At 40.3% G+C, this 20,187-nt stretch overlaps 1 protein-coding gene and 1 pseudogene across 26 annotated transcripts in view; one reads left to right on the forward strand and one right to left on the reverse strand.

Moving 5' to 3' along the window:
• Window positions 1-2,374: 2,374 nt before the first annotated feature.
• On the reverse strand, window positions 2,375-18,442 carry LOC141567203 (uncharacterized; annotated as a pseudogene). The gene is made up of 4 exons (XR_012489653.2): window positions 17,748-18,442; window positions 15,319-15,832; window positions 12,479-12,621; window positions 2,375-3,561 (listed from the first exon to the last, which is right to left on the reverse strand). The product of XR_012489653.2 is annotated as an uncharacterized LOC141567203 (transcript).
• The window catches only part of THRB (thyroid hormone receptor beta), a 349,913-nt gene continuing 346,648 nt past the window's right edge, over window positions 16,923-20,187 (forward strand). For 6 of the 25 annotated variants that reach the window (XM_074312763.2, XM_019745236.3, XM_019745242.3 and 3 more), the window contains exon 1: window positions 17,224-17,462. Coding sequence is in view for 1 of the 25 variants with exons in the window: in XM_074312753.2 (XP_074168854.1) it covers window positions 17,977-18,014 (38 nt within the window). In the remaining 24 variants the exon portion in view is untranslated. The other 19 variants (XM_074312754.2, XM_074312765.2, XM_074312764.2 and 16 more) reach the window with 13 other exon arrangements.

A 20,187-nucleotide genomic window follows, 5' to 3' on the forward strand; every position in this document is an offset into this window, starting at 1 on the left:
AGTGAGGACTTTCTTAACAATACATCAGTTTTATTTAATAGACTGTCTGATTTACACTTCTCTCCTAGAGTCAATGAGTGTCAATCAAGGTAGGTTTGGAGTCAGACAGATTTTCCATTCATCATTCCTAATGACATGTAAATATTCCACTGACTTAGGCTTTTATTTCTAAGGTAAACATTTTGCTAATTAGCCATGTGTTATGTAAACACATTAACAACTCGCTGCTATTTATCATTATTGGGCAGCTAACCTTCATCGGGTAAACCAGATCCTTCCTACTCTCATGCTTTCCTGGTGTTGGCAATAGCAGTAAGTATGTATTACTTTCTCTCAGCCACAACCTGGAAAAATGAACATGCTCTTTAGAGTCTTTTCAACCTGATTAGGTTATTTAACTGCTGATATATTCTGAAAAGATCAATTGTTTTATGTTGCAATATTTCCACTGAGTAGTAGAGTATCAGTGGGTGAGGCAGGAGAAAGTAGAGAATCACAAATTTAAATACAATGTCTCTGTATTCAGAAACACTTAGAAAAGGGACTGAGGTGATATTATAAGATATTCATATACATTCTGGTTGTGCTGTGTATTGCCTAGGTTATTAATTTCCTTTGCTACATTTGGGGGACTACTACCAAACAAAAGAATTCATAATTAGCGAATGTGCTTTTTTTTTTTCCTTTGCTGCAACATTTGTAAAAATCATCTGATTTCTTGGTACATTCATTTCTATTGGGCAGTTTGTAAGACGTGTATTACTTGAAATGTCATGCTTGCAGAATTTTTTTCTTTTCCTGTATTTTGAGGAAAACACTATTTTTAATTAAATTCAATTGTTTTAGAATAAACATGGATTAAATAATATGTTATTAATAAGCTCTATATTTTTCTACATTATCTGTAAGGGGCTCATGCCAATAAGCATTTTCTTAATCTAGAAAATCATTTCAGCAGCAAAGTTCAAATTTTCTGACAATGAAAGGCAGAAACAGTGGTTCTCAACTGGGAATGAGTTTGCCCCCTAGGGGACATTTGGCAAAGTCTGGAGACATTTTTGATGGGGTGGCAAAGGGGGAGGATGAGGTGCATGGATGGATGTGCTACTGGCATCTAGTGGGTAGAGCACAGGGATGCCGCTCAACTCCCTACAATGCAAAATGCAGCACAGATTTATCCAAGAATGTCAGTAGTGCTAAGATTGAGAAACTCTGGTCTAGATTTTTTTTTAACACAGATGCAGAGGAAAACTCTTGAGGCAAATTGAACTTTACATACTGGATCATGATTCTTTTCAAAGGTGAAAATACAGCAACCCTAAAAAGAGGAACTCAACCTGGCACACAAAAAGAAAGCAAACCTTTTTCCTTTGTGTTCCACATCTCATTAAGAAACACAAGCGCACGAATCATTCCATTACAGCGAATCGTGACCACTTGTTCATTAGTTCCTACAACTTGTCTTATTTGTTATTCCTCATTTTAATGTGCCATAAAATCGGGGTATGGCATCACCACACACCATAAAATGTTTTCTTCCCTTTTCTAATGGTGCAGAAGCTGATGGTTAAATGTGGTCTTGAACTGTGAAAATATATGCTATCCTTCTGTTTTTTATTCTGCTTATAGAACACAGCCTTTAAAACAGAATGATAATTTAAAGCAGATGTTCTTCGAAACTGTTTTTTGTTCAAACCCAGCAATATGACAAAAGAGAAAAAAAACTGGAAAACCTTGACAGGGCTTCAGGATAAAGGGTTTTATATATTTCAAAATGATTTGAGTGTTCTCTTCTTTTTCAGGACACATTCTGGTGTATTCTCTTGCCATTTCATTCTGTCTTACCCATTGCTTTACTCCTGACTTGCTCCTTATGTGTGTGTGTGTGTGTGTGTGTGTGTGTGTGTGTGTGTGTGTGTTTTGACAACTGTATATCATAAAACCCTTTCTTATAGCTTAGAGGTTAAGCAAATTATCTTGGGTAATTCACTTAATTTCTTACAAGTCTCAGTTTCCTCGTCTGTAAATGGGAAAACAACTACTATCTCTGAGAGGATTGCTGTGTATAAGTGGGAAAGTGTGGGAGCATAGAAGGTGTCTGGCACATAATAGATGCTCATTAAATAATAGCTATTATTTCTTTTGGAAACAATTAGAGTAAGCTTTTGGAATTATATCCTCATCAAACATTTATTAAGCACCTTCTATGTGTTTGGTACCATTCTATGTGCTTGGAAAGGCAGACACATACACACAGGTAAAAACACATGCACACACAATGATAATATAATCATTTTGTGACTCTTCCCTTATTCTAGAACTTAAATGAGAGTAGGCACTCCTCCTCCAGTTGGCCAAAATGGAATGGTGACAAACAATTAATAGAATTCTGAAGGAATTCTTTTCTTTCAAATACCATTTATTTGGGGTTTTAAGAAAAATAAAAGTATATTTCAAAAAATATGAAGATGGTCTCTCTTAAGAAGAAAATCACATGAAATGGAACTATGTACAAAACCATGGGGAAGGAGGAAACTGGCTATTCAGACATTTTAGACACTTTTAATAGCTGTCAAGAGTCACTGAAAAAGAAATATATCCACAGAAGATTTACTTATTGCTCTTGAACATGAAAATAAACAATTCATACACTGCAAACACACCAAGTGAATTATAGTGCAACACAATTGCTAAAATATATATGAAAAGGGAATAAAACCTCATTAAAAAATACATGAGCTTTCCACGAGTTGTTGGTAGGAATTCTTTTTCTGCCTCAGAGCTTTGCTGTCCTTTTACCAAAAATGACTTCCTTGCCTCTCTTCACTTGGCTGGCTGCTACTCATCTTTCAGCATTTAGCTGAAATGTCCTTTCAGAGAGACCTTCCCTTACAACCCCATCTAAATTAGGTGCCTTCACCCATCACCCTCTCTTGTACATCCTTCTCTTTGTTGGTCTATCTATCTATCTATCTATCTATCTATCTGTCTGTCTGTCTGTCTGTCTGTCTGTCTGTCTATCTATCTATCTATCTATCTATCATCTATCTGTCTATCATCTACATACATTTTTAATGTATTTCTACACCACTTGACTCAAAATTCTACAAAGGGAGAGACCACTTTACATTGTCCACCATGGTATTTCCAGAGCTTAGCACCTAATCCCTACTTTGCCTTCAACGTATGGATGAGAGAAAAGCTACCTACTAAAGGTGTATTAACTGCCAAGAGCCCTGAAATAATCAAAGCACGCTTCCTTTAGTTTTCTGTGATAAGATGAATGAATACACAGTACCATTGTTCTTTGTGCAAATACATTGCATTATTTTATCTCTGTCTATTTTTACCCTGCGTATGTGGCATAAAATGAGGGTGAGGTCTACCCTGTCAGTATGTGACATGGTTATGCCAAGACCAGTCCACACTCCACATACCAGTTCACATTCCATCATAAGCTTTGCTCTGAGCTTTTGGTATCAATCTCTGAAGCACTGTGGAAAAGCTTGATACAGAAGTTAGTCTTGACACAGAAAAATTCCTGGTGTGGTGATGAGTCGCCTAGCCAAGGAAAGAACAAGGAATTAGTAAGGCTTCTTTGAAGCTGTTGTTCAATTACAAGAGAAGAGTGAGAGGGACATATGATTGTTCTCATTTAAAATTTCTCAAGCTAGATGTTTGGCTTATCCCTCTAAACCTCAGCCATTTGACTCAATGACATCCTAGCAACATCACTTTGCTGATTTCCCCTCCACCAGTGGAGCCTATTTTTCCTTCCCTGCAGTCTGGATTGAACACATGACTTGCTTTGACCAATAGAACTTTAGCAAACATGACATAAGCGGAGACTTTAAAAGTGCTTGTGATTTGGGGCTTGCTCTCTTGATGGTCTTTGGGCCCTGAGACCATCACGTGACGAATACCAGGCTAGCCTGCTGGAACGTAAAAGGCCATAAGGCACAAAGCTGATCCATCACCGCTGAGGGCCTCCCCGGCCAACCAGACTGCCAACTACCAGACATGTGAGTGAAATGATTATAAATTATCCAACCTCAAATTAAGGAACTGTCCAGCTAACCACAGAATCATAAAAAAATAAATTATTTGTGCTTTAAGCCATTAATTTGGGGAGTGGTTTGTTAGGCAGCAAAAGCTAACTGGTATAGTGACAGGTAGCATATTACTATGTGACTGGTCCGAGAGCCCAGAAATTGTAAGTTTGACAGTGTTTGACAGTGTCAAACTCACTAGGACCCTAAGATTGTCCAAGGTATGAAAAGGGACTTCCTGATCCAAAGTTTGGGACTCACTGTATTCTAAAGCATTTTCCACGTAGAGATTTGCAAAACGAATTGTACATTAAAGATTCCGAAGAGCCACGCAGTAAAAGAAAACACACCTGCTAAAACATTTTAAACACCCCGCCGCCCCCTCATTTTCAAACTTTTAAGAACTCTTGGCCTCACAGTCTTGGCATTATCATCGCTGCTAAAATATTACTCTGAATGTAATGGTAAGCGGACTGGACAAGAACTGTGAGATTTTGATTCTGGTCCCAGGTGTAACATTTACAAACTCTAGGGCCTTTCATAAATCTCATTTGGTAAAATCAGGTGAAATGAGAGACAATTCCTGTCCTGAGTCCCTTCTTAGTCATCATCAATGTGTTCATGTCACCTGGGATTGAATTTTTTCTTTTTCCTCTTATTTATATGTTATTTTTTAATTAAATGTATTGGGGTGACATTGGTTAGTAAAATTATACTGGTTTCAAGTGTACATTTCTATCATACATCATCTATATATTGCATTGTGTGTTCACCACCCAGAGTCAGTTCTCTTTCCATCACCATATATTTGATCCCCTTTTCCCTCTTCTACCACCCCCCACTCTCCATTACCCTCTGGTAACCACGAAACTGTTGTCTGTGTCTATGAGTTTTTGTGGGATTAAAATTTAAATGATGCATTGACACCTTGTTCTCTGTATTGTATTCTGTTTTTGATGGGTCAGTGCCAACCCTGAAGTGGCAAATCATTCATTTGTCTCAAAATCTTTTTTGAGAGTCTGCTGTATGTCAGGTGCTATTCTGAGTGCTGGGGCTTTATTAGTGACCAAGTCTCTCCATGAGACCTTGTATTCTAATAGAGGAGGTACACAATAAACCTGGAAGGAAATAGCAAATATAACGTCAGATGGAAATAAGGACTGTGAAGCAAAACAGAGTAAAGGGCTGGAGTAGTGGTTCTTAACCTTCAGCTTCCACCAGCATCACCTGGAGGATTTGTTCAAATCCACATTTTAACAAAATGGCTCCATCCCCCAGAGGTTCAGTAGGTCTCACACAGGAACTGAGCACTTTCATTTTTCACCAATTCCCAGATGCTACTGATGTGGCTGATGAGAGCACCATGCATCATGCTGAAGGCCAGTGAAGGGCTCTCTGACCACCAGAGAGCTCACTGAAGTGAGGGAGGAAGCCATGGGAAGATCTGGACAGAGAACTTGAGGTAGAGGGCACAGCACAGCATGTGCAAAGACCCTAAGGCAGCATTGAGCGTATGCTGCAGGAATAACAAAGACTAACTTTCCTAACAACCACTAATATGGTAGTAAACCAGTGTCCTTCCCACCTATCACAGCATGAATTATGGGTGGCAATCTTCAGGGTTATGGCCGGTAGAGTTCCAACTGGGTAGAGCTTTCCACCAAATTATTTCCTGATAAGACTCACATTTAGAAAGAATTAATAGAAAAAAAACAGAAACTGTAGGAGTTGAGGAGTTTGGGTTAAGTTATATGCCAAGACAAGAGGAAACTGTCATGTGTCATGTTTCACTTGTAAAGGTCCACTGGATTGCGGTTCTGACACCAGAACTAGGTGTTACTTAGATTCACAAAGTCCCCCGTTCTTGCCTCTGGCTTACAGAAGGGTCGCTTCTCAGGTCAAGGCATGTCATTTCAACATGGCTACTTTTGTATTTGTGGGTTTTACCCCGGAAATTATGTGTTATGTTTCATAGAATATTCTTCACCTGGCAGACATTTTTCACATTCCTTATCTCATTAGATCCTCACAATTTAATTTCATGATGCAGAAAAGGCAGACATTTTTATCCCCGTGCTACAGATGAGAAAACTGAGGCTGAGAGAAACTAACGCTCAGGACCATTTCTTTCTTTTCTCTTCATATGGTCTTTTTTTACTGATAGGCAGACTGTCCAAGTTGTGACAAGCCTTGCAGTAAATAGTGGAGGAGGGCACTGTAGGCCAAGCCCACGATCTTCCCGCCACTGCCTCTTTGAGGAAATTTGGTCTCAGGTCTCTGCTTACCACTCATGCAAATTTTATCACCACCATCAATCATGAGAATGTGTGACCTCACTCAGAAGGAAGACCATTTATGAGAAGAAAAGGAAAGCTGAGCACCCAAATCCAGGTACTTAGTTCACCATTTTTAAAGTGTGACTTTAGGGGTGAAAGGGGGAAGGGATTAAGAAGTCCAAACTGGTAGTTACAAAATAGTCATGGGTCTGTAAAGCATTGGGAATATGGTCAATAGTATGGTAACAACTAAATATAGTGCTAGGTAGGTACTAGACTAGTCAGAGGGAATACTTCTGAAATTATATAAATATCTAACCACTGTGCTGTACACACCTGAAACTAATGTAAAATAATATTGAATGTCAACTGTAATTGATAAATTAAAAAAGGGAGGAAAAGGTGAAGAGAAATAAGAGTTTAAAATTTCCAGGTATAAAACAAATAAGTCATGGGGATGTAATGTACAGCATGGGGAATATAGTCAATAATACTGTGACAGCATAGTATGGTGTCAGATGGTTGCTAGACTTATCACGGTGATCACTTCTTTGGGTCTATAAATGTTGAACAATTATGGTGTACACCTGAAACTAACATAATATTGTATGTTAGCAATATTTTAATAAAAATCTTTTTAAAAAGTGTAACTTTAATTAGTTCCCCCAGCAGTGAAGATTTTGTCCATTTTGAGGATGAAAGAACTGGGGCCCAGGGAAGTTAACTAATGAGTCCGAGGAAAATAATGTGAGCGACTCAACCACTTCTCACTACCAGTGTTTCCTTTAACCTCAGTAGCCATAAAGCCTTCTTTACTACATTGAAGCCTGAAGGAAGAACCAAGTACACACGATAGGAATAAGACACTTCCTGGTAGGGACAGTTTCATGTCAGTCAATCCAACAGTTTTAATCAATAACACTTTTTTTTTATGCTGAGAAATAAAGGGGTTTAAAAAAATTAACCTAGAGGAAATGTCCATCATCGCCTTTCCAAAACTCAAATGTCCTCATATGAAGGACCAACTTTTCATCATAACTATCATTATTTGTTTATTAAGATTTTATTTTTTAGAGCAGTTTTAAGTTCATAGCAAAATTGAGGGAAGGTGCAGAGATTTCCCATATGCCTCTTGCCTCCCACACCCTCATAACCTCCTCCCTCATTATTAATACCCTCCACGATGGTGGTACATTTGTTACAACTGAGGAATCTACGTTGATGCCTCATTATCACCCAAAGTTCATAGTCTACAATACAATTCACTCTCACTGTTGCACATTCTATGGTTTGGATAAATGTATAATGACATGTATCCATCACTATTATATCATACAGAGTATTTTCACTGCCCTAAATATCCTCTACGCTCCACCTATGCATCCCTCCCCCACCCCAAACCCCCGGCTACTGATCTTTTTACTGTGCCCACAGTTTTGCCCTGTCCAGAATGTCATATACTTGAAATCATACAGTTTGTCTGTAGCCTTTTCAGATAAGAATACTCATTTAAGTTTCCTTCATGTCTTTTCATGGCCTGATAGCTCATTTCTTTTTAGCACTGAACAATATTCTATTGTCTGGATATACCACCGTTTATTTATTCATTTACCTACTGAAGTACATCCAGATTGCTTCCAAGTTTTGGCTGTGTTGAATAAAGCTGCAATAAACATCTGTGTACAGGTTTTTGTGTGGACATAAGTTTTCCACTCCTTTGGGTAAATACCAAGGAGTGCAATTGCTGGATTCTATGGTAAGAGTATGTTTAGTTTTGTAAGCACCTGCCAAACTGTCTTCCAACGTTGCTGTATCATTTTGCATTCCCACCTGCAATGAATCAGAGTTCCTGTTGCTCCACATCCTCACCAGTACTTGGTGCTTTCAATGTTCTGGATTTTGGCCATTCTAATCAGGGTGTAGATGTCTCGTTTAAATTTTCATTTCCCTGATGACATAAGATGTGGAGAAAATGCTTATTTGCCACCTGTATATCTTCTTTGGTGAGGTGTCTGTTAAGGTCTTTGGCCCATTTTTTAATGAAATTGTTTGTTTTGTTATTGACTTTTAAGAGTTCTTTGTATATTTTTAATAACAGTCTTTTATCAGATATATCTTTTTGCAAATATTATCTCCCAGTCTGTGGCTTGTCTTTTTGTTCTCTTGACATTGTCTTTCACAAAGCAAAAGTTTTTAATTTTAATGAAGTCCATCTTATCAATTATTTCTTTCATGAATTGTTGTTTTGGTGTTACATCTAAAATGTTAGGGCTGTACCCAAGGTCATCTAGAGTTTCTCCTATGTTATCCTTTAGGAATTTTTTAGTTTTGCATTCTATATTTAGGTCTATGATCCATTTCAAGTTAATTTTTGAGAATGGTGTAAGGTCTGTGTCTAAGTTTATTGTATTTGCATGTGCAGGTCCAGTTGTTCCAGCACCATTTGTGGAAAGACTGTCTTTGCTCTACTGTATTGACTTTGCTCCTTTGTAAAATGTCACTTGACTATATTTATGGGGATCTATTTCTGGGCTCTCTATTCTATTCAGTTGATCTATTTGTCTATTATTTTGCCAATAGCACACTGTCTTGATTACTGTAGCTTTATAGTAAATCTTGATATTGGGTAGTATCAGTTCTCCAAATTTTTTCTTTTTCAATACTGTATTGGCTATCCTAGGTCTTTTGTCTCTCCATATAAACTTTAGAATCAGTTTATCCATATCCCCCAAAATAACTTGCAGGGATTTTGATTAGGATTACATTGAATCTACACATCAACGTGGAAAGACCTGACATATTGACGATATTGAGTCTTCTTATCCATGAGCTTGAAATGTATCTCTGTTTATTTAGTTCTTCTTTAATTTCGTTCATCATCATTATTTTTAATATCATGAATGAGTGCAAGAATGACTAGGAAGTATTAAAAGAAATACCAGAAAATATAATTTGATAACCTAAATTTATAGCTTATAGAGTCTTTTGCTATTAATCAATCAAATCCAAATGTGATGGCAAATTCAATCTGTAGTTTATCCAAATAAGCAAATTAAAGCTTTCTGTCATTTCACTTGCATATCTAATGGGAAATGCTATTGAAATGGTCAGGAAAACAATGAAGCTGCTTTCCTGTCTTCCCAAAAGGAGATGCTATCATGGATGGAAATTAGCCCATTTCATTTTTACCCCAAAATGGAGAATACTACCACAGCCTGCTTTAAAAAATTACATTTCCCAAGTTCTTAGTTTAGTTGATAAATGCAAAAATATTGTTAGAAAAAATAAGGAGCACTCCAAAAAACAAATGTCCTTCTTTGGTCATTGAATGAGGATAAACTTGCATATACTTTTAAAATATAAACGCTGAGAGGGATTTTCGGAATTATATAGTTCAATCCCTTACATTTATTCATCTGAATGGGAGGACCAGGGAAGATCTGACTAGGCCAAGGGAATATAAATAATTACGAGCATGGCTCAGATCAGATCAGATCAGCTCCAAACTCAGCATTCAGAGATTTCTGGAAGACTGTACTCTCACCTGTATTGGAAAAGAATTCCAAGCATTCTAGAAACTGGATGTTAGAGAAAGGTATTCTGACTTAAGAGTTTAGTAGCTGTTAGGAAGTGCTACAGAAAAAAAATAATATTCACAAAAAGATTTTTTTCTAAGAACGGAGCCATTTCCTTCAAAAGACAATCATGAAAGGCTAGAAATCATAGATCAGCAAAGGAGTCTGTCTCCAGAATATATTATTTCTGCACATCTAAATTCAGCCACGTATCTGCATTCGTGCCCAATCTTTGCCAAAGATAGGAGTGTTCTTCCTCCTTCAGAGAATTTACATCCTGTTTAATAACATGTAAGTCCCACAAGGGGAGCGATTTTGACTGTCCTGCTTACTGTTCTCTCTCCAGAGCCTACCATAGTCCCAGCCCAGGAGTAGGCAGTTTGCAAATATTATTACAAATATCTGTTGTGTCAATTAATTTATGAAAAAAAGTATTTTTCAAGATAAGATTTTAGCCTTTGCCATTTTTCTAAGTTTTCAAATATCATAAGTTAATTTTTTACACAGTAACAGCAGATCCTATTCATTGACCACTTGTAGATGCCAAACACTGTACTCAGCATTATTCATCTATTATTATAGTTATTCCTCACAGCATCCCTGTCAAGCAGGCATGATTATTTTCTCAATTTTTACAGATGAGGTGTGGAGAAGCTAAGTAACATGCCCAAAATGATTAGAAAAGCTACAAACATAGAGCTCAAATCCTTAGCCAGCCCTTTATCTGGTATGAACCACAGTGGAGGGCTTTGCTCTAAATCTGCATAAATGGAAAACTCTTTTGTTTTCTCTGCCAGTTCTAGATTTGTTTGTTAGCCCCTACTGTATCATTTATAGATGTTCAAAATATGCTCTGCAGTTGTGTCTGTAGGAGTTCTGTGACTAATAATTTATGCAATGCTTTGTAAATTTGCAATGAGGCAAGTTTATTGTAAAAGAGAGCTATTATACATGAAGATAGGAAGTGTCAATAAGACCTGTATTGCCCTCAAATTGAAAATCCCATTTAAACTGACAAAAGCAAGAAATTCAAAATTATGATTGTCACTCCAAATATGACTCATTCGGGAATTTGAGGATCTGAAAATAGCCTGTAATCATAAGCATATTATATGTGTTATTGCATCTAGACGAATTAGAATTTATTCCATGAAAATGACTAAGACTTACTTTATTCCCTTCCTAAACAGAAAGGATATCTTCATAGAATTTTTAAAATTATATTTCCATTTTTGATACATATAAACATAACTAAAAAAATAAAAAGAAGTACACTTAACTGGCATGTTTTGGGAAAATGTCTTCAACCACTAAATTTCTTCTGTGATTGACAAAGAATTTAACAACATACTATACTTTTGTGTGCTCACAATGAACATAGGTTATTACAGTCCAATTAGCAATTACTCAATTCACTTTAAATCTATCTTTCTAATGGCTGACAATTAAGATTTAATTTAGAGATGTTTTCATATTTTTACCTTCCTTTCCCCCATTCACCTTTTTCTCAATGCACTTTAATTCATCAACATTTTCGTTTTTGCATAGGTGTTGAGTATGTGGCTTAGTTCATGGGTGATGATTTGTGGCTGCAAGCAGAGATTGTAATTACTACCATAGTAGTTTTGAACACTGATTATTTTTATAATTTTCGTCCTTGTGATACTGGATAATATTCACTCAAGTTAGACTTTGTTTGGTATTTTATTTGTGATAACTGTAAGAATGAACAAAAGTTAGTAAGTGCTAATTGCCCATGTTCTACTTGTTCATAATTGTGCTTGCATCTCAGAGAGCTTTAATAGAATGATTAAGAGATGACATATGACCAGCAATTCCACGGCTAAGCATATTCCCAAGAAATATGAGTGCATGTATCCACGAAACTATTTGTTTAAGGATTTTTATAGCTGCTTTATTTGTAATAGCCCCAAACTGGAAACAACTGAAATGTCCATTAATTGGAGAATGAATAAATTGAGGTGGTATATGATTGAATATCAAATAGAAATTGAAAATAGAACTATCTAATCCATACAATAACGTGGACCTATCTCAAAAACATTACATGGAGTGAAAGAAACCAGCTACATGAGGGAATACATTGTGTGATTCCATTTATAGGAGGCTCAATGAAATAAATGATATTAGCAAAGCTAATAAATGATGATAGGAATCAAAATAGTATTTACTTCTAGAAAAGAAGTGGTTATGAACAGAGGAAAGGTACAGAGAAACTTTCTGGATTGCTGGAAATGTTTTCTATCTTGTTCTGTGTGGTGATTACACAGGAGTATAAGAATATAAACATTTATCCAACTGAACACTTAGGATTTATCTATTTTACTATACATAAATTACACTTCAATTAAAAAATTATTACCCTGAACATTTTTAAACCACATTTTGTTCTGGAGCTATGTCCACATTGGTGTGCCTAGGCCTAGCAAATTATTTTAACAGTATCTATTTAAAGAAAAGATGATTTATGCTGTGATGGAGTTTGGCTTGGTTGATGGGTATGTTGGCATAACACTAACTACTGGAACAAATAAACTTTCATATTTCAGTGGCTTACCACAAAAGAAATTGATTACTCAATGACTGCAACAGTTCAAGGTGAATCTTCTCATTCTCTTCCACATGGTGACTAAGGGACCCAGGTTCCTTCCAGCTTATGGCTTACTAGTTCCTGCCCACGGGCCTCTGAATCTTCTACCTCTAGTTGGAAAACAAGGGAAGAGAATGTAATTAAGGAATTTTCTAGGTTTCTAGTTAGTGACATGTATGTTTCATTTAGGCCTTTTCTGATTGTCTCAATGCACAGCAGCCCCTTAAGCAAGGAACTAGGGAGATGTGTCGTGCTTCCCAGAACATGCTCACATTTTCCAGCCCCATGTGCCTGCCCCATCACTCCTTTTCCTGCACACAGGTAGCATGATGGGTGGGTTGAGTGTACTGCCTCTGCCAACACAGTGACTGAGCCTGAGCTTGAACAAATTATTTGACCTTTCTATGTCTTTGCTTCCCCATCTGGAAAATGGAGTGCATAAAAATACTGCTTCACCGAGTTCTTCGGCAATTTTTTTAAAAAATGTGTGAAGTATTTAGGATAATACCTGGAATATCATGCATGTTTAATAAATATTAGCTATATTATATACTGCTTGCTATAACTGGCCATGCCAGAATGTCTGCTGCACCTCCAACATGCGCTAGGCTTCTACCATGACAAAGGACTTAGTTCTTTCTCCAGGGCCAGCTGCGTGGGCATGCAATCTGTGCAGATGCACAGGGCCCCATGCTCAGAAGGGTCCTGTGCTCCAGGCCTGGCACTTAGTTTAATGCTCTGTTTTCACCATCATAAAATTCATTCTAATTTTGTCTTTGAACTTGTGTTTTGTAAGTGACATTTGATGGGACAATGGAACACGTGCATGAGCAAAGGCGATACACTCAATATATATGCTCACAGCTGTTCTTTGCTGCTGCACTCATATATAGCATTCTTGATGTCCCATGAGCACAGAATTCCAGTGGCCTCATGATGCGTGAGAGGTCAGCAAAACGCAAACCGAGTACACGGTAAGCATGTTACATCTATGACTCAGTAAATGGGAGCATTGACAACCCCAAGAGGCCACGCTTTCCATTCCAACCAGAACTTGCTTTGAATGCAAAAAGAAGGCAACAACCAAGGAACTCTATCATGTGCTTTCTTACTAGTGTTACTTCCCTGTATTAGCTAACCTTTTACTATGAAAATGATGACATTGAACGAAAAGGCAACCCATAGTTCCTTTTCCTTTTCCCATAGTTCTTCCTTACTCGTCAGTAAGTCAAAGACAGAGTGTTGGTAGAATGAGCACATATCAAGAAGTAAAATAAAAACAGTTCCATTAGTTTTGTGCTGTGTTTCCCCTGTTCTGATAAGAACAAAACATATGTGCATATATAAACTACAGAATACATATTACATACTAGCTACAAAATACAAGTTGTGTAATTTTGTTGATTTCACACGAGTTGAATGCTCTTATATTTGCATTTAAAACTAACGTTGCATGATGTAAAGATTAACAGTAAAATTGATGCTAATAATTTTAAGTGTTTATTTTTCTTTACTTACAATATTAAATAGCAAATAAAAAATGCCACGATGATGCCAAAGAGGGAACATGGAAGAAAGGAGATAGCTTTATATATTGTACCTTTAATGGCACTTTTTTCCTGGTTTTTGAATCAAGGGCCCCACATTTTCATTTTGCACCAGGCCCTGAAAATAAGATAGACAGCTGCATCTTTCCCTCTCTCTGACTTCTCCCCAAATTTTCAACCAGCTGCCTTCTGCAGGAAGTCTTACCTGAGCCCCTCATTCTTCGTGGATTATTGCAGCCTCCTCACCAGGAATCATCTAGCAATTAATGTTTCTATATATCTCAGTACACCTTCACATTTAGAGTTAATTTTGAACATGTCATCTCCCCTAATAGTCTGTCTTTCCTGAAGGGAAGGGACAGACTTGGCATTTTTATCTGTCTGGCCATGGACCAGAATCATTGGGACCTTCACAAAATATATTCCAAGAACTAACAATGAACAGATAGAATCAGAATCTCCAGGGCTGGGTCATTTGGCTGCCCAGCTAGCTTGAGAAGTTGAACTGAGTTGTTGAATGAATGAAAGAATACCAATTGTTCCAGAACCTGGAATGGTCATTCCTCTTGTTCTAACACTCCCTGCTAAAATCTGGTCTATTCTTGATGGACTGTTTCAAGTGCTACCTAGTTCTGTGAAATCTCTGATTTTCACTCTCACCTCACACCCACATCACCCATTGTACCCCCTAGAGTTAAATCAGGAAAAAAAATTGCATGTTCTGTTCGCAACCCTTCTTTACCATCAGAGGGCCAATTCAAATGGAATCCTAGTAGTTCATGTTGTTTCAATAATGGTGCATTAAAATTTTCCTCCTCCATTGTTATAAAACATTACTGCAATCATGGTCTCATGAATTGTTTGAATAATACCACATTATTTATTTAATGCTTAATTTACTCTATATTTCAGAAGTTTCCAGGCAAAATGAGATTAGAAAGACAAAACCATTTGAACAAAGGACAACAAAAGAATTTGTTATACTTCATTCTCTGTATTTCTCTGGTGTTACCTAATTAAGATAGAATTTAGCTCCAAGATATATTCAGGAAGAGAAAAAATAAAAAGGTGCAGCAGCCTTTAAGGCCTATCATCCACTTTTGTAAAGGAAGATTAGCATCACCCCTCACACACCACCACCACTACCAGCACCATCACACCACCAGCACCACCACCAGCACCACCAGCACCACCACCAGCACCACCAGCACCACCACCACCACCACCACCTCTTCCTCCCATTATTACAAAGTTGTTTACCTACTCCAGCGGCCCCTGTGAAAATCCGGCTGTCAACTGTTGTGGCCTATCCGAGCCAGGCTTTTTCCTCAGTGGCCAACTTTTTCATTCACACTTAGCCACCAGGGGGCCCCCTGTTTGGAACAAATGGTGCAGACTACACAGTGTTCCTCCAAACCAACCAAAACATCCCGGGGCAGCTTTGGCAGAAAGTTCAGGAACTTCCTTGCAAAGGAGAACAATTTCTCTCCAGCTACAAAATCTTCAAGTCCTATGGTGTAGCCCTACGATGAGTAAAGAATGAAACAAGGATTTATTGCCAAAGACCGAGGAGAAATAGGGTCCGTGGAGTCTAAAGGGAGAGGCTCCTTTCTCTAGCTAGGGAGCCTTAGGGTCTGCGACTTTCTCTGGAAGCGCGCTGAAACTATGCATCAGGCGCCGGGAACAGTTTCCGAATTCCTGACAGCTGTGATGGCTGATGCTGTATGCAGGGGTGGTGGCTTCTCGCCCCTTTCCGTGGGATACTCACCAGAAGCTGGAATAAAACACACGTCACTGGCTGGCAATCTAGAAAACTCTCCAATAAATCATTCATACACTGTTCGGGAAGTCGATGATACATACAAATCTGTCACATTGCTATATGAATAAATGTGTACAGTGAATAATGAAGTCAGAATTCTTTTAATATTATCTATAAGAAAATAACTGTACTCTGGTCAAAATAGTTTTGTTGCAACTATAGCTTCTCTACGACTGCATTTTAGCTGTTTGGGGGTACTCAGTGTTTTTACAAGCATTCTTCTGGCCCAGAACGTAGCTGCCTATTTCATTTTCTATCAATCCAGGGCCTTCAGTGTGTTTTTTGGGGGGTGGAGGGCACTTAGAAATTCCTATTTGCCTGGACAGAACTTTTCAAGAGTATACATTATTTTTGTCTTCAGTTTTATTTGTACATGTCCAGGGTAAAGACAAAGTAATAGGATAGCCCTTCTGGAACCGGTGGAGTGTCAACCACGGCACACATCTCCCAGGATATGCATAATGGTGTGAGGATGTCTCCCTCAAGAGCAAGCCAGGTATTTTCCAAACTTCCAGTCCCGAGAGGTGGTGATGGTACGAGGACGCCAGACAGCGCGGCCAGTGGGAGACCCCCAGGAGGGGCCAGGGCGCTGTGTCGGCCCCACACGCGCCACAAGTGGTTTGGAGAAAAAGGGAGGAGCGCAGCCCGACGGGGCAAAACTAAAGCCCATACTTCTGGAAGTCACCTCCTTTCCGCCCCACCCCCACCCCACCCCCACCCCCGGTCACTTGTCCCCCATTCCTTCCTCTTTGCCTGCTAGAGGAATGACGCCCAAACCTGAACCTCCGCGCGCGCGCAGCTGGGTGGGTGGACGCGCGGCCACCAAAACCACCGCAACATCCCACACCGGGAAGGGCACCCTGGGTGGAAGGCACGGCTGGGACTGGGAGGAGGGAGAGCAGCCGAACCTGGGGAGGCAGGTGTGGAGGCGGGCAGCCCGAATGGTGTGTGCGTAGACGAGAGGCAGGGGTACGCGAGCCCGGAGGGCTGGACAAGTCAGGGAGCCCGGCGGGATCCGGGCGGGATCCGGGAGGGGCGCGTCGGGTGCCAGCCGGGCGGCGGCGGCGGGGCGTGTGGCCGGGAGGCCATTTCCTCGCTGCGCCCCTGGCGGAGCCGGGTTTGCCTGCTCTTGGCCGCTGCCGCCGCCGCCGCCGCCGCCGCGCGAGTCGACCGCCGGGAGGGCTGGAGGGGAAACCAGGTCACCGGTTCGCAGAAGCGTCGCAGAACGGGTGTCCCGGGATCAGAGTAAGGCAGCGCCCGGGGAGCGGGCCGGGGCGGGCTGGACGCGCGGGGGGCCGGGAGAGGCGGGGACTCCGGTGCCCGGGCCACACTCGCTTCCTACGCCTATAAAAGTGGAGTGGCAGGGGAGGGCTGACGCGGCCCTGGCGGCGGCCGCCTCTCTTCGCCCAAGGAGTTGACATTTTGCAGGACTCGCGCGACGTCCCGTCGCCGCGCTCCGCGGGACCCGGCCGCCCGGAGGAGGGGGCGGAGGAGGGTGGAGACTGTGGGGTTTGGCCAAGGAAGGCGCACATCCTCGGGCAAGCGGCCGTGACGCGGCGGGGATTAACTTTGCATGAATAATGTGAGTGCGCTTAGAAAGGAGACCTTCTGCTCCCCGGGCTCGGGGCAAGCGCCCGCCGGCTGCCTTCCCCCGGGCAGGGGCGCCCAACCCATCTGGCTCCAGGGCACTGGTAATTTGGGGAGAGGACCAAGCAGAGGCGGAGGTGCGGGGCGGGGGTGAAAGGGAAGGAGGGGGCGACAGATCCAAATGTCCAGAAGGGTGGGCAGGATGGTAACCAGGGTGTCGCGGGAACCTGAGCGTGCGCGGGCGGGCGTGGGTGGGTGGGGGTGTCAGCCGCCCTATTACCTGCCTCCGCGGGGTTTTTGCGCCCCGGATCGGGAAAGAGGTGCCCTCTCGTGTTAGGGCACCGTGCGGCAGCTCTCAGAGAACCAGAGCGTGGGCAGTGGTAGAGCCGGGTGGCCGGGGGCCGCTCCAGTCGCGGTGGCTGTGTTCCTCAAACCCCAACCCGGCTGTTGACAGGCTCCTTGTGAAATGGAGTTTGGCATCCTCAGCGCCGAACCGAGTGGAAGTTTCCATGATGAAGAAGTTCTGTGACACGGGGGTTCGGAAAAGGTTGGCAAACACGGCGGGGGGAGCGGTTTAAGGGGCTGTGGGCCCCCCACCCCCTTTTTTCTCCTGCCCCGGAACTGCCGGGTTTGGAAAGAATAATCCTGAATGTTGGCGTGCGCTGTTGCCGGTGCCTGGCGACTTGGCTTCTCCCCGCCTCCTTGGGGAGTCGGTGGCGATTTCGTTAGCCTCCTGGGTCGCACTTCTTTGCTTCTCTTGACGCAGCATCTTCCTCTGAGTCGCTTGAAGTTGGTCTGATTAGCAGGAGTTGTGCCAGCTGTGCGCTCCCCCCACCCCCGCGCCATCCTTCGGACAAGGACTAATTTGGGGGAGTTTTTTTACTCCTGGTGGATTTTGACCTTCTTAACTGCAGTTGTCATTTTGGAGGAGGATTTCCCAGTGATCATTGTAGGATTATTATTAGTGCTAATTCTTAAGCCTTCCGATTTGTTGGGGGGAGGGGTAGAGCTGGGGAGCGTGGGGTGAGTTTTTTATTTATTAAAGGTTAAATGTATAATTTTCTCCAAAGGGGAAATTTTAAAAGGTCTAGACGCATAACAATTTGTAAAAGTGAGTCAAAGCAAGAGAAAAGCACTTACCTGAACAGAGAAGTTTAGATTCTCCATCCTCCCTGCTCCACAGACATTTAGAATTTGTGAAGATTCAAACACTACCCCAATCAGTAAATAAATTGGAAACATTTAGCGTGTTTCAAATTAGCATGTAACCTCTTAGCATGTTACTGGTCTCAGGTGCTAGTGAGATTCAGTTTTAAAGACCTGTTTTGAAGTTCAAAAACATAAAGCATTCCTTGGACAGTATTAATATCAGAGTACAGCAGTTCTTATAATGATCAATGTATTGGGTAATGCAGACCTTTTGGTCAATATCTTTACATTATTTTGCCTTATTTAGTTTAGTATGCTTAGTTACAGTGTAATAATATATAGCATGCACTGGTTTACAAAGTAAAAATTGCTTTTTAGTCAAAATATTCCATGATTCATTCTGAATATTCACCATGACTGCTCCCTAATTCACTTCTATTTACCTCTCTTATTCTGAAACAAGTCAGGGAGTAGGAAACATTTTTTTTTTAAAGGTGTTTTGATGAAAAGTAGTTTGAGTAATGGATGATTTTAGGAGTTTTCATGCCACTTGGCTAAGTGTTTTGACTCGAACAGCAATTCAATAGTAACTGATTTGTTTGGGGTTTTACATGGGAAGTCTGTGATTGTTAAACAGATACTATCAGAATTTTATTTGTAATGAATTTCAAAGTTTTGTTATACATTGGAAGTGGGACCATCTGCTAGTAAATTTGATTTGCTTTTATTTTTCGGTGAGTGAAAGTAAATGCTACTGAATATAGCCACAGAACTATTCTTTTTTGAAGCAATTCCTGTTGGCATTATAATTCAAAGACATAATTTTATTGATATTGGAATATTGTTTTATAAAGTACTGAATTTACAAGAGGAATAAGCATTCCATTTCTCCCCTATATATTCTTTGTACCAAATTCTGCTATAGAGATGAATTAAGACAATTCCTTTTAATCTATGTCTTTGGGAAAAGGTGGTTTCGGAAAATTTCCTTGAGAAAGTGGTGGATTCCTTTGCTTTCCTGAGGTTTTTGCAGTTGTTTGAAGCACCGGGTGTGTGGAGCCACAAATAGGATTTCACGTTTCTTTTTTTAGTAAGCTCATCTTTTTTATGGAAATCAGAATAAAAACATTGGTTTCTTTACCTCCTTTTGTCATTCTAGTGTAAGATTACTTGTCAACTTCTTTAAAAACCTTTCCTTGACCATTTGAGCAAAGTTAGTCACCCACTCCTTCTCAGAACCATCACACCGTTGTTGTTGTTTTCCTTTTTCCTTTTCCTTCATCTTGTTTGCAATCTGAATTGTTCATTTCAGTTGGTACTTACTGATTACCTGTCTCCTGTGTCTAGAATATAGAATCCATGAGAAAAAGAGTTTTGATTGCTTCTCCAGCATCTTGAATAGTGTTTGACACACAGTGGGTTCTGAATAATTCTTTTTTGAATAAATGAATGGTTGTGCCCAAACATTGTTTCCCAAAATACCTGACTAAGCTTCCTAAGTGGGTACCAGTTGGGTATGCCAAGATCTGTGCCTGTATATGTGTTTGTGCCATGTATATATGGTTCAATCT

The sequence above is a fragment of the Rhinolophus sinicus genome, chromosome 5 (assembly GCF_057876585.1).
Source record: "Rhinolophus sinicus isolate RSI-liver-muscle chromosome 5, RSI-T2T, whole genome shotgun sequence".
Classification (NCBI taxonomy): Eukaryota; Metazoa; Chordata; class Mammalia; order Chiroptera; family Rhinolophidae; genus Rhinolophus; species Rhinolophus sinicus.